This window comes from Sporothrix schenckii (genome assembly GCF_000961545.1).
Source record: "Sporothrix schenckii 1099-18 chromosome Unknown Cont44, whole genome shotgun sequence".
NCBI classification, from domain to species: Eukaryota; Fungi; Ascomycota; class Sordariomycetes; order Ophiostomatales; family Ophiostomataceae; genus Sporothrix; species Sporothrix schenckii.
This window is the reverse complement of record NW_015971145.1, coordinates 782397-795022: the sequence shown is the minus strand read 5'-3', so window position 1 is coordinate 795022 and position 12626 is coordinate 782397. Positions and strand designations below refer to the sequence as shown.

General features: G+C 54.4%; 4 protein-coding genes across 4 annotated transcripts; 2 read left to right on the top strand and 2 right to left on the bottom strand.

Annotated features, from left to right (window-relative positions):
• Window positions 1-106: 106 nt before the first annotated feature.
• SPSK_10164 (uncharacterized protein) lies at window positions 107-364 on the top strand (the record flags this gene model as incomplete). Its single annotated transcript, XM_016736715.1, has 1 exon — window positions 107-364. One exon carries the CDS (start codon window positions 107-109, stop codon window positions 362-364), a length of 258 nt encoding a protein of 85 aa, XP_016586986.1.
• A 2832-nt stretch (window positions 365-3196) lies between these two features.
• Window positions 3197-4609, top strand: SPSK_09215 (uncharacterized protein; the record flags this gene model as incomplete). Its single annotated transcript, XM_016735791.1, has 1 exon — window positions 3197-4609. One exon carries the CDS (start codon window positions 3197-3199, stop codon window positions 4607-4609), a length of 1413 nt encoding a protein of 470 aa, XP_016586985.1.
• A 650-nt stretch (window positions 4610-5259) lies between these two features.
• Window positions 5260-7090, bottom strand: SPSK_08908 (glucose-6-phosphate isomerase; the record flags this gene model as incomplete). Its single annotated transcript, XM_016735494.1, has 3 exons — window positions 5260-5890; window positions 5965-6498; window positions 6567-7090. The coding sequence occupies 3 exons, from the start codon at window positions 7088-7090 to the stop codon at window positions 5260-5262; spliced, it is 1689 nt and encodes a 562-aa protein (XP_016586984.1).
• A 3115-nt stretch (window positions 7091-10205) lies between these two features.
• SPSK_08674 (non-specific serine/threonineeeee protein kinase) lies at window positions 10206-12469 on the bottom strand (the record flags this gene model as incomplete). The annotated part of the gene is made up of 4 exons (XM_016735264.1): window positions 10206-10412; window positions 10486-12056; window positions 12116-12265; window positions 12445-12469. The coding sequence occupies 4 exons, from the start codon at window positions 12467-12469 to the stop codon at window positions 10206-10208; spliced, it is 1953 nt and encodes a 650-aa protein (XP_016586983.1).
• Window positions 12470-12626: the final 157 nt, after the last annotated feature.

Below are 12626 nucleotides of genomic sequence, written 5' to 3'. Positions count from 1 at the left end.
GAATAGCATACTTTCTAACATCAACCCCAAACCCAAATAAACACATATTGTCCCCAGGAGTGCTTCCTCCGTAGACCCACCGGCGTCCTTCGTGACAATCGACGCCATGTCGGTCAACGAGCCGATGCCAGTCCGCAAAAATCGTATGGCCGGCGTCGTTTTTCGTCGTGAACAAGAGGTCGAGTGGGTACCGCCGCTGCGTCTCCGACAGCTTGCTCATCTGGACAGCACGCTGAACAGCTCCGAGGCGCCAAAGCCGCACATGGTCTGGTACGTCGTAGCGAGATGGGCCGTAGCCGCACCGCCAGCCTTTAACCCAGGCGGCAAATTCGAGGGCGTGTTTGTGCATCACGTCAGTTGGTGACGCGATTGTTGGCGACCCCAGACATAAACTGATTTCCAGTCAGCAGAGAGCGTCGGTGGAAGACTCCTAGTCTGCACAACTGCCAGTACCAGTGCTTGCCTTTCATGTCCCATGTCTTTCCATTGACTTTTCGCTGAGCCTTCGATTTGACGTTTATGCCATCCTCTTCTCTTTCGCAAAGATCACGATGTGAATACGTCCATGCCTCTTCCAATGGCTGGTTTGTCTGCCCAAACTGGTTCGAAATAGCCGCAGCATGTGCTTCGTCCGGAGTCGAGGCAACCTTGACAAGCTATTTACCGATGGAGGATCGTCAAGGCTGATCGAAACCTGCCGCCCCCAGATGAACACCCTTGGGCCTGCTTGCTGTAGAGAGCGGGTGCGCATGGCCGTGGCTAAACATGGATGTTGGCTGCATTTGAGTGACGACGGCACATCGCATATGCCGGGTTCCATGACAGCATTCACTGCATCGTCGAAATGGCATCTCGAAAGTTATGAATGCTGGGGGGCTTTCGTTCCTTCTCCCAATTTTGCTTCCCCCTTATTCACCAAAGACCATGCACAGCGTCATTGCACTCGCAACTCACTGGCAGTAGCGGGGCATCAATGAGACGCGTTTAGGGAAGGAGCGACCACCGCAAGCCACCGCAAAGGAAGGCACGCCCGTACACCCGTTCAAGCCCAGGCAAGAGCAGCCCATCCCTCATTTTTGGCCCTTTTGCCTTTTTCCGCATTTGCCTCCAAAAATGTGTTGTGATATACACAAGATATGGGTGCAATTGGCTGTGCAAAATGCCCACGCCGTCCAAACTTTTTTTCGACGGTTGTCCCGGATAGCTGAGCTTCAGGACTCCATTTTCCATGCCTTATGACGCCCGCAGCTGCCATTACCATAAAGATAAAAAGAGACAAAGTATGCATCTTTCGTTGCATCGCACCTTCCGTCCGCTCATCTTCACATCGCGGTATCGTCGAATCGTTCCTGCCTCTCGTTCACTCGAGCAAAAGCGATACCTAACAGCCCATTCTACACTCATAGATGCATCGCGACGGTGACCTGCACCAAAAAAAAAAAACATTAGAAATTTTCACAAAAAAATGAGTTGATCAGACCCACGGGAAGAGCTAGATCCTTCACGACAGGTGAACCCCAAGATCCGTACGCAGTCCACCCCTAGCGGTCGGGTATCATTGGTTATCGATCCAGATCTTCCTGGTTGTCGCGGCAGGTTTCTCAGAGAGGATCCTTTGACCTCAGCGAAACTGTACAGGCAGAGGATGCTTCGCGCCGCACACCATCAAGCGCACCCTTGCGGGTACTCTGGGGTGCGGAGGTCAGCAACATGCTTTCCTAGGTGACACTCGAGGAAAGAACCATCTGAGCTCTTACCACTACACCAAGCTCTTCTATCGGAAGAATAGCTGGCTGCAGCCATATATAAAGGTAAGGTCGACCCCTCCTTTCAAATTGGAGTTCTCACGTGCTGTGTGCAGGCCGAAAGTTTGATAAAAGAGGAAAGAGCGATGGTCGTCGATGTGCGAAAGAGGAACGGCACGACCTTCTTATATGTCAACAACGCCGCCCCACCTGTTGAACAGCGTCACGTGCGTCTGCCATCAACAATGTCGTCGGGCACGCTCTCCGACGCGCCTCCAATTGCCCCTGGACATGTCACCACAGGACGCCGGTTGCTCTTGCTTCACACTTCATCGCGCCGTCTTCGCTCTGCCTTCCTTCGCACACTCATTCCCCTCTCCACCCAAAAAAAAAAAGAAGCCACGAAGACTACGAATTAATTAGTGCTCAGTCCCCGCTTAGTCCCCCTCCTCCCCAGTTCCGTCCCCAGCGACATCACCAGAACCTCGGAAGGAACCTAAAAGTTGGAAAGAGCCAACTTGACAAACCACCGTTCCACCACATGCATCCGCAGAAGCCTGCCCGCGCCTGCCTCCGGCGCTTTCCAGTCTTCCGCGGCTTTGGTCATTCCGATCGAGTCACTTCCAAAAGCGTACTTGAAATCGTTTGTGCATCAGCACGAGAAGGCGGACATGCATGCGCAAGCGCAATAGCTCCTGTAAATCTGCATCGCTGCTTCCTCTGCTCTGTCTTTGTAACCGGCTTTCTCTTGACTCATTGGCGCTTTCCATAAGTCGCAATTCGATACGTAGCAAGGCTGCCTGCTTACTTCTGCCTTGCACCTTCCTTCGCTTGCCCGTCAATCAATTCCATTTTCTATCTCAAATTTGTTCTGAATCGTGCTCTCCCAAACCTTCTCTTATTTCTTTTTCACCATGTGAAATCTTGCATAGACTTCTCAACGTCAGCCTCACGCACACTGTTTCAATTACCTTCCTGCCACTGTCTGGCTCGATCACTCGCTCGTTTGTGTCTCATCTCACACTCCCACCCACGGCATACTCCGTACTCTCAAGTACACAGGTCCCTACGAATGGATTAACGTCGGAGGGAGTACCTTTTCCGGCAACCCAAAAGAGGATTTTCCGAGAAATAGAAGAACGGAGAAACGAGACGAGCAACACATAGTGACAGTTGACGAATTTAACACACTTCGTCGGCAAATAGTTGGCTGCCACAACTTCCCACGTCTAGAAATATTGACATCGTAGGATCGCTTGCACGATCCCCCAGATTGCCGGCAACGCATCCTCTCGCATCGACCGGTCAATCTCCCCGCCCCATGTCCGAAACACGCTCGTGACATTTGCATACCTTTTTCCCAGCCGGGTCCGCGCCGCGTGCACTGCAATCGGATTGGAGAGAGCAGATGTTTTCCAACACCAAACACCGCCACCACGAAGCCGTCCACAATGCCACCTGAACATGACCAGCCGCCGTCTGCTAGGGACGACGAACACCCCATCCTGCACAGTCTTCTGGACTCGCTGAACGCCTTGAACGAGCGCCTCAACGTCATCGAGAACGTCTTGGCCGTTCCAGACCACAAACAGCTGTCGGCAACACCTCAAACCGTCCGCAAAACGCATGCACGAGTCCCTACGCAGCATCGTGACAGTCAAGCCAACACCAGCATTAGCCGACAGCCATTACCGTCCACAGCGCCACCACTACCACCACTCCACCAACCATTACCAAGCGCTACACAGTTCGCTGCAGCCACAACACCGTCGTCCTCTATACCGTCTCCAACATCCTTCAGCATACCACCGACAGGAACACCGATACCATATTCCCCATACGACATTGACCCCTCGAAGCCATCTCCTACCTCGATATCCTCCTCCAAACGATCCTCGCAACCGTCGCATGCGACAAAGTCAAGGGTAAAGTTCGAAGACGACAATAGCGACGGAGATCTCGAGGCCAGCAACAGCCGGCCGGCTGACAAAGACGACGACGACGAAGACGACGATGACGATAATGACGACGATGATGAGCAACAAGGCAGAATAGACGAAGCAGGCGGTTCCGGTGAGGGTGGGAGCACCAGCGGCACGCTACCGAAGGAGCTACAGCCAACTGGCGTCGGCGAGAGCCGACTCGAGGCCCTGCCCGAGGGCTTTGTCGTGTCTGGGCGTGCCACCTTGCAAGAAGAGCTCGACGGCTGGACGATCCCGCGCGGCTACAGTATGCGCATCAATGGCACGCGCTCCCACGGTCGCCGCCAAAAGATCCGCATGGTCTGCTTTCGCGGCGGTCGCTCACGCTTGCGGCCCAAAGAAGAGGAGGCCAAACGCGAGCGAGAGAAGGAACGGCTGCAACTGTTCCCCGACCTGCCGCCGCGCCGTCGCAAGCCTACAACAGACCGCATCTCGAAAAAGTGCGAATGTCCCTTCCGCTTCGAACTGGTGGAGGTGCGCCCCGGTGCCGACCGCTATGCCGTGCACTACACAAACGACGACCACATGCAGCACAACCATGCGGCGGCGGACCTGATGCTGGACCCGCGGGCGCGCAAGCTCCCGCGGGCGCTCAAGGCCGAGGTGGACCAATGGCTGCGGGATGCATCGACTGTGGGGACGGGTGGCAACAGCAAGGGCGGCGGTGACACGAACAACACTGGCGGCGGCAACGGCAGCAGCAGTCCTGGCTGGACCATTGCCAAGATCCAGGCAGAGCTGCAGCGACGAGGTTACGGCCACGTCCTCGACTTTGACCTGCGGAATCGGAAACGGGCCCTACTGCACAGGGACCGCATGGCGCAACTCAAAAATGAAAACGATGGCGGCAGTGGCGGCGACACGCCGGCCGCAACGTCCTAACGCGACGACGCAACAAAATAATCCGTTCTCGCGTTTTCTGGGCCTTTCTCTCTTATTCTCAGTCCATTTTCTACTGCTTTCTCTCCGGCGCGTGTTCTGAACTGCGTTCTCAGGATATCATACCCTCAATACGAAGTACTTTCTTTTCGGCGCTTTGGGAGAGACGTATCACCATACTCTCTGGATCTACAAACGCAAGATTGACGACATACATGTCAACTGCACGGAACGGAACGGAGGCCTTCTGACTTTACTGGCGCGATGACTTTACTTTCAATACTGTCCCTACTTCTACCCGCCATATTTATGACGGCTTTAGATGTTCTATTTCAGTTTTGCATTGAGCGGCAAACTGCATATTTATTTTTTTCTCCAAAAAGTGCTTAATAAAATTACTCAAATTTTACGATTGCAAATAGCAAATCATTTGACAATACGTACCGCATACAGTCACAAAATGCACAGTTTGATCTCTACGAGTAGAATCTGACAACAGGTCATCGACAATCAGGTATAAATTGGAACGATATTGTGCAATGAGCTACAACATGGCCACCCCATTTGTCGTTTGCTTCTTTACAGAGGCAGTCTTGATTGCGTCCCGTCAACCCAGCCTTCTCTGCACCTACGCCGTCTTTTCCAATCTGCATTTAGACCTTGGAGTACTTCTTGAAAGCAGCCAGCAGACCGCCGGTCGAGGAGTCGTGGCCGGTGCCGTTGCCCTCCTCGTCAATTTCCTTGAGGATCTTCTTGGCCAGGACCTTGCCCAGCTCGACACCCCACTGGTCGAACGAGTTGATGTCCCAGATGGCACCCTCGGTGAAGGTGACGTGCTCGTAGTAGGCAATCAGCGCACCCAGCTCGGCGGGGCCAATGTGGCCGCCGACGAGGATGCTGGTGGTGGGGCGGTTGCCGAGGAAGACCTTGTGGGGCACGAGCTCGTCGGAGACGCCACCCTCGGCGCGGACCTGGTCGGCCGTCTTGCCAACCATGAGAGCCTCGGCCTGGGCCAGGTAGTTGGAGGCCAGCATCTTCTGGTGCACGTTGTCGGACAGCGGGTTGTGCGACTGGGCGGCCAGGATGAAGTCCGTAGGGATCAGCTTGGTGCCTTGGTGGACGAGCTGGAAGAAGGAGTGCTGGGCGTTGGTGCAGGGCTCGCCAAAGAGGATGGAGCCGGTGGTGTACTTGGCCGACGAGCCGTCCGAGGTGACGGTTTTGCCGTTGGACTCCATGGACAGCTGCTGGAGGTAGGCAGGGAAGCGGTGAAGGTACTGGTCGAAGCTGGGAAGTGTTAGCAATCACGAATCATACATCGCAGGTGTTGTTGGTTGTGTGACTGGAGGGGGAGCACGTACGGAGCAACCAGGTGGGTCTGGGCGTTGTAGAAGTCCGAGTACCAGACGCTCAGGACACCGGCCAGCAGAGGGATGTTCTGCTCCAGAGGGGTCTCGCGGAAGTGCTTGTCCAGCTCGTGGGCGCCAGCCAGGAATTTGTAAAAGTTGTCGTAGCCAACGTAGAGGGCGACCGACAGGCCAATGGCACTCCAGACGGAGTAGCGACCGCCAACCCACGACTCAAAGCCAAACATGTTCTTCTTGTCAATGCCGAACTTGGTGACCTCAGCCTCGTTGGTGGACAGAGCCACAAAGTGCTTGGCAATATCACCCTTGCCGCCAGTCTTCTCAAGGAACCAGGTCTTGGCCGTGTTTGCGTTGGTGGTGGTCTCGGCGGTCGTGAAGGTCTTGGAAGCGATCAGGAACAGGGTGGTCTCGGGATCCGAGGCGGCGAGGGCCTCAGCCATGTGGGTGCCGTCAATGTTGGAGACGAAGTGCAGGGTCGTGTCAGCAGCGCCGTAGTGCTTCAGGGCCTCGGTGACCATGACGGGGCCACTATACCGTTGTCAGAAGTCAGAACTCCCTCTTCACATCTCAGTAAGCGGCAAGGATAGAAAACGTACAGATCCGAACCGCCAATGCCGACGTTGACAATGTTGGTCAGCTTCTTGCCGGTGAAACCCTTCCAGGTGCCGCTGCGGACCTCCTCGCTGAACTCCTGCATGTGCTTCAGCACGTCGTTGACACCGCCAGGGGTCTTGACGACATCAACACCATCAACGGTCATGGTCCAGGGCTCAGGTCCGACGTTGCGCAGAGCGGTGTGGTAGACGGCGCGGTCCTCGGTGAAGTTGATCTTCTCGCCCTTGAACATTCTCTCGCGCTTTTCCTCGACCTTGGCCTCGCTGGCCAGCTTCAGCAGCAGAGCCAGAGTCTCCTCGGTCAGAAAGTTCTTGCTGAAGTCGAAGAGGATGTCGGTCTCGACACCATCGCTGGCAATGTCGGCGGGCAGCTTGAAGACGCGGGTGAACTTGTCGAAGCGCTTGGGGTCTTTGGCGAAGGCGTCCTTGAGCACAAAGGACTCGCCAACGGTGTTGCGGTGCTTCTGGAGCTCGGCCCAGGCGGGCAAAGAACTGGCCTGCGGCATTGTGAATGTGGGAGGGGTTTATGGTCGTCGTTGGGAAGAAGTGGTGGAAAGTGAGTAGTTCACTACCAGAGGTTAAAAATACTGATGTTAGCAACTGGTGAAGAAAAGCATGCAAAAAAGAAAGCGCACATCTGCAAAAGCCAGCCCTCTTGTAACCATGGACTATTTTCCCCGCATCCCGCGGTCCAATGCGTCCGCCATGGAGCTGTGTGCTCCTGGCAGTCGCAGCTTGCGTCCCATGATGCTGCCAGCAACTCTTTCTCCACCCTCTATCTGCCTCTTGCTACCGGCATGAAGACAAAACATCATGTGGAAACAGAGCCTAGATGCATCTGCGACAAGCACACGCTCGACGACCAGACACCGTATCAGGGCTAAATAAAAAGAAACGCAAGGGAGCACTAAACAAAGCAGAGCAAAGTATAAGAACAAGCATGGAAGCAAAGAGCATGGCGAAACAGCTCCGCAGCTTGTTTCAGCGGACGACAGTCCCACGTACCTCGAGAGTTTGGAGACGGTCGAAAGCGGGGATCAACGCTCAGGTTTCGAGACGTCGAGCAGGGGAAAGTACTAGAGCAGCTGCTTTTAGTTTATGTGGGAGAATTGGCTGGATGGTGAATTCAAGTAAGTTGATGGTTGAAGTTAGAAAGAACGAAAGCGACACAGAAGAACAAGAAACAGCGAGAGCGAGAGATCCGAAGTCTGTATCGGTGTTAGAGCCGCCCACCACTTATTAGCAAAGCACTGTTTGACAACAAGCAATGGCCGTGGCCAGGGCTGTGCTTATTTCATACGGCGAACAGCACCAGCACCACCACCGCCAGCATGCCTGGGCCAGCTATGACCGCATCCATTGGCGAAACGTGGGGAACATTGGGCGAGCAAACAAATTCGGCCGATGGACTGCGCAATCTCTTGCAGGAACTCGTGTATCATTCACCTCTCGCTCTCGGTCGTATTCTTTTGCCCTTCTGCCCCGCCTGTTCTCAAGCTTCAAACCACGAACATGCAGAGTTCGTAAAGGTAGACAGAGAGTGGGACCTGATAGGACAAACAAACAAAAGCACTTACATTGCAGTAGGTCGCGGTTGTGGTGGGGTTGGAAGACAGCTGGTTTTATCCGACGAAACAACTGGATGAAAACGTGAGGCTTTTCGGAGAGAGAAGGAGGACAAGAGCTTGGGAAAGAAACGGTTCGTGAGAACAACAGTAGCTGGAAGGAGTTTATGTTTAATCGTTTATCGGGGGGGCCAGTCGTTCTTTCCTCTTTCTTCGAATGCCTCCGAGCTACGACATATACTATTTCTAAGAGCTTTTTAATTTTTACTACGCATCGCTTTTCCGGCGAGGCCAGAACCAGCAGGGGGGTGTGGGCGTGGGATGAGAATCGACCGACAACCACGAAACGGAGGCTGGATCGGGGAAACACAGACACGAGGCGAGAGTTTCTCCGTGCGAGGCCATGTTTCCCTTATTTCCTTACGGCTCCAAAATTCTGGGGCTCTTAGTGAGCGGGAATTGACGATGCTTGGCAGTCGCTTTGGGGGGAAGGTCGTCACCGGTATCGCCTTCTTTTTAACACAGTTGGGCAGCGGCTAGGGCGAATGGCAGGAAGGAGCTATGGAGGTCCGTCTTTGTCCGCCAAGACATTTCGCTTTTAGCTATCTTAAGGAGCTGTTTAACAAGTGTAAGGTACAGGCAGGAACGCTCGCGAGAAGGCGGCAGGAGCAACCCAGCTCAAGTCAGTCTGAACCTGGAAGAAAGAACACCAGTAGGCCCCGCGAGAGTAGATGGTGTACATTGAGGGGTATTTGCAGTGACGTTATCGCTGCGCCGAAAGCCAGAAGCTCGCCGACTATTGCTGAAGCTGAGCAATGGAGGGGTAAGAAATCTTAATACCAAAGGACCTGCGTTCTTTCGCCAGCGCTACCTGGCCCAGCCAATCGGGCCCCTTCTTCCCTCCAGGCCTCGCTCTCCATATTTTTCTGGTCAATGAATAGCATTCCATTTTCCCGCAAATCCGAGGGTGTCAGATTGCCGATACCGACCGACGTTCCCAGTCCTGCCAAGCTGTTTAGGTTTGAGAGACCGGTGCGCTGGATGAGCTTGCTGCGAGGAAGTTAGGAATGGAAGGCGAAGACGGCAGCAAAGGAATTGTGAACAGGAGGAGAGCAGCGTGTTGTGATGCTGAGTAATGAACTGTCGCGTTCTGGGCAAAAGCTGACCAAACACGTCTAAGCGCAGCAACAACAATGACAAAATGGCCTAAATCTTGCTCGGATACGGATCTTGCATAAAATGGTGTGTAATTGGAAAGCAGACAGCCCTTGCCTAAGCAAGACAAAGCACCTATGCACAGATGATTAAATAATTGTTGACAAAGTACAACATAATACAGAGATTGTGACGAGTAAGGAAATATTTTGTTTGTTTGGTTGTTTAAAACCATGAAAGTAGGAGTTCGTCAATGGTTCTTGCATTTTTTTTATATATATTTTTTTTAATTTAATTTAGAAAAGTTTAGACTTCGCGTCGTATTTTAATATTTATTCTGGTTGTTTATGTTCCTTAAAATAAATACAAATAAATAAGTGATCAATAAAGCCGCTTACAAATTGTTTAAAATACCAACCCTCATGTGTACAATATCAAGCGATGAGATCTGTAACCACCGGGATGGGAACCCGGAAACAACAATACCATCGTATGTCACATTGCACTGGGTCAAGAGGCAGCGTGTATGGACGTCGATATTCGACAACATATCATAGAAGCCGTCCTTTCGGAATGGCTCAGAAAAACCCAAAGAACAGAAAGTGAAAATCGCCAGCCGCTGTATGTCGGCCAGCGTCCTATCCGTGTCGTCTGTCATCCATATATTGTGTGCATTGTCCGTACAGAAAACGATGGTGAAGCACCCAAAAAGGTCGAATACCAATGGACGATGTCGTCTACATGTAAGATACGATACGACGAGAAGGCGAATGGCAAGAAACAAGAAAGTGTATCAAAAGAAAGCAAAAAATAAAAACAGGACGACCAGCATGAACAGATGTAAATGATCAAAATATCAAAAAACCAGAAAAAAAAAGGACTGGACAACTCCGCCGCACGCTTATCGGTTATCCTGGATGCTGCCCACAAACGACGGGTCCCGCACACTGCCGCCAGCGTCGCCCAGGCCGGCGATCGGCCGGTTGTAGGAGAAGCCCTCGAATTGGTACTGCATGGTCTGGGATAGGGGCTGGCCTTCGACGTACGAGTCGAGGGGCGCCTCGTTGGTGAAGATGGGGTCAAAGTTGTCGGTGTCGCGTGCGTCGGTCTGTGCGTAGCAATCAAAAAACGGTTAGTCATGTGGACGTGCGGGTTTGTTGGGACACGGGGGAGGAACTCACCACACTCGGCTTAAAGGCCGGCTCGTACTTGCGTTGCAGCAGCTTGCGCCAGTCGATGGCATCAAAGAAGCGGTGCGCCTTGATCTCGGCAGAACCGTTGGCGCCCAGGCGCTCGGCCGGGTTGCGGTTGAGCAGCTTGGTGAGCAGGTCCTTGGCGGCCGGCGGCACGATGTCGGTGCCCGGGAAGTAGAGCGGCTCCGACAGGATCTTGCGGTACATTTCGTTTGTGTTTTCGTGGTAGAACGGCGGCAGGCCCGTCAGCATCTCGTACAGAAGTACACCGAGCGTCCACCAATCGACCGTCTTGTTGTAGCCCTGGCCCATGAGGAGCTCGGGCGCCAGGTACTCGGGCGTGCCGCAAAAGGTGTTGGTGCGGTCCTCGTCCTTCATGTCCAGCTTGCAGAGGCCGAAATCGCAGAGGGCAATGTGGCCCTGGTAGTCGAGCAGAATGTTTTCGGGCTTGAGATCGCGGTAGATAACGTTGAAACCGTGCAGACACTCGAGCGCACACAGCAGCTCGGCCGTGTAGAAGCGTGCGCGGTTGATGTCGAAGCGCTGCTCCTTTTGCAGGTGGTGGAACAGCTCGCCGCCGTTTACAAAGGCCAGCACAAAGTACAGCTTTTCGGGCGACTGGAAGGTGAACTTGAGCGGAACAATGAAGGGGTTGTTGATCTGGGCCAACACCGACCGCTCGGCCAGCGTGTGGGCGACCTCGGATCGCGAGATGATGTGGGCTTTGCGGATGGTCTTGAGCGCGTAGATGCGCCGCGTGTCCTTCTTGCACACCTGCATGACCTTTCCGAAACTGCCCTTGCCGACGACCTTGAGGAGGTCAAAGTCGTCAATCGAGAGCTTGCCGGCCCGGTTCTCGACGTACGTCACGCCAATCTTGAGGCGGCCCTGCCCGTACTGCACATCGGCCCAGTCGATGCCGCTGAAGCCTGCCGCACGCTCGCGCGCCGCGTGCTCGGCAGCGGCCTTTTCGCGATCCTTCTTGCCCAGCTTGGGGTCCTCGACGTACGGCTGGCTTTGCTCGAAGCGGGGGTTGATGCGGGTGACACCGAGGAAGATGTCCTGGCTGCGGCCGGAGCCGGGGGGTGCGTTGGGGTTGCGCAGGTAGAGATGGACGGCGAGCTCAGTCACGCGGGACACATCGAACTTGTACTGGGTATTGTCGCCGGCCCAGAGGGGGTTTTCGGGGGTGCCCTCGACGGAGTTGACAAAGATCTGCATGCGGTCGAAATCGAGAAGGGCGTACGGCATGTACTTGCCCGACACACGGCCGTGGTTGGTGGGGATGCTGCCGAAGCCGCTGCCTGCGGACGTCTGCGGCCGGCTGGAGCCATTTGTAAAGCCGCCTGCTGGGCGCTGCGAGGAGCTGGGCCGGACGGACCCAGAGACCATGTTGGAGAGGGCATTGCTGGTGGACAGAGAAGACTGGTGTTGGGGGTTGAAGACATTGCGGTGCTGCTCGGGCAGGGCAAAGCCCTGGCCCTCGTGGAGGGTGACGACCAGGATGCCGGGTTTTGGGGGCTTGATGACGTCGGTTTGGCTGAGTGCTTCAGAGGCAGCTGGAGAAAGAGTTAGGATCCCCAGGAGACACTCAACATGCGGGCGGAGTTCGGCTTACCAATGTTGCTGGAAGGGGGTGTCGGGGTGCTGGAGGCGACGGGAGGCGTAGGCGTAGCCGCAGGTTTCTCTTCCTTCTCGGGAGCAATGGTGGACGTGGACGTCGACCGCGAGAAGTTGGCGAGGGGACCCAGATGGGTCTCCTTCAGCTCTATAGTAGGAGGGAGATATGGTCAGCCTTGGATTCATACTGGTATTCAGGTGCGTCCGATATGTCCGGCACGTTCCGAGCATACAGCCTCCGGGTTGACGTTGGGACATGCATTCTCCCACAACGATCCATGTTACATTGTCTTGGAAGAAGCCGGGACAGGCTGGATGGTGTCTTACTCTTTGTCAATTTCCACGTCGACATGTTCGCGAAACTGTGTCTGAGGTGGGGAGGTTGGAGGGGATTTTATTTGGAGAAGTCGATCGAGTGTTTGACGCAGGCACTGTCTGGACGACGTACAGCCAACAGACAGCGGAGCACGAAACCGAGACAGTCTTCAAAGAGCGGGTTGTGGGCAGTC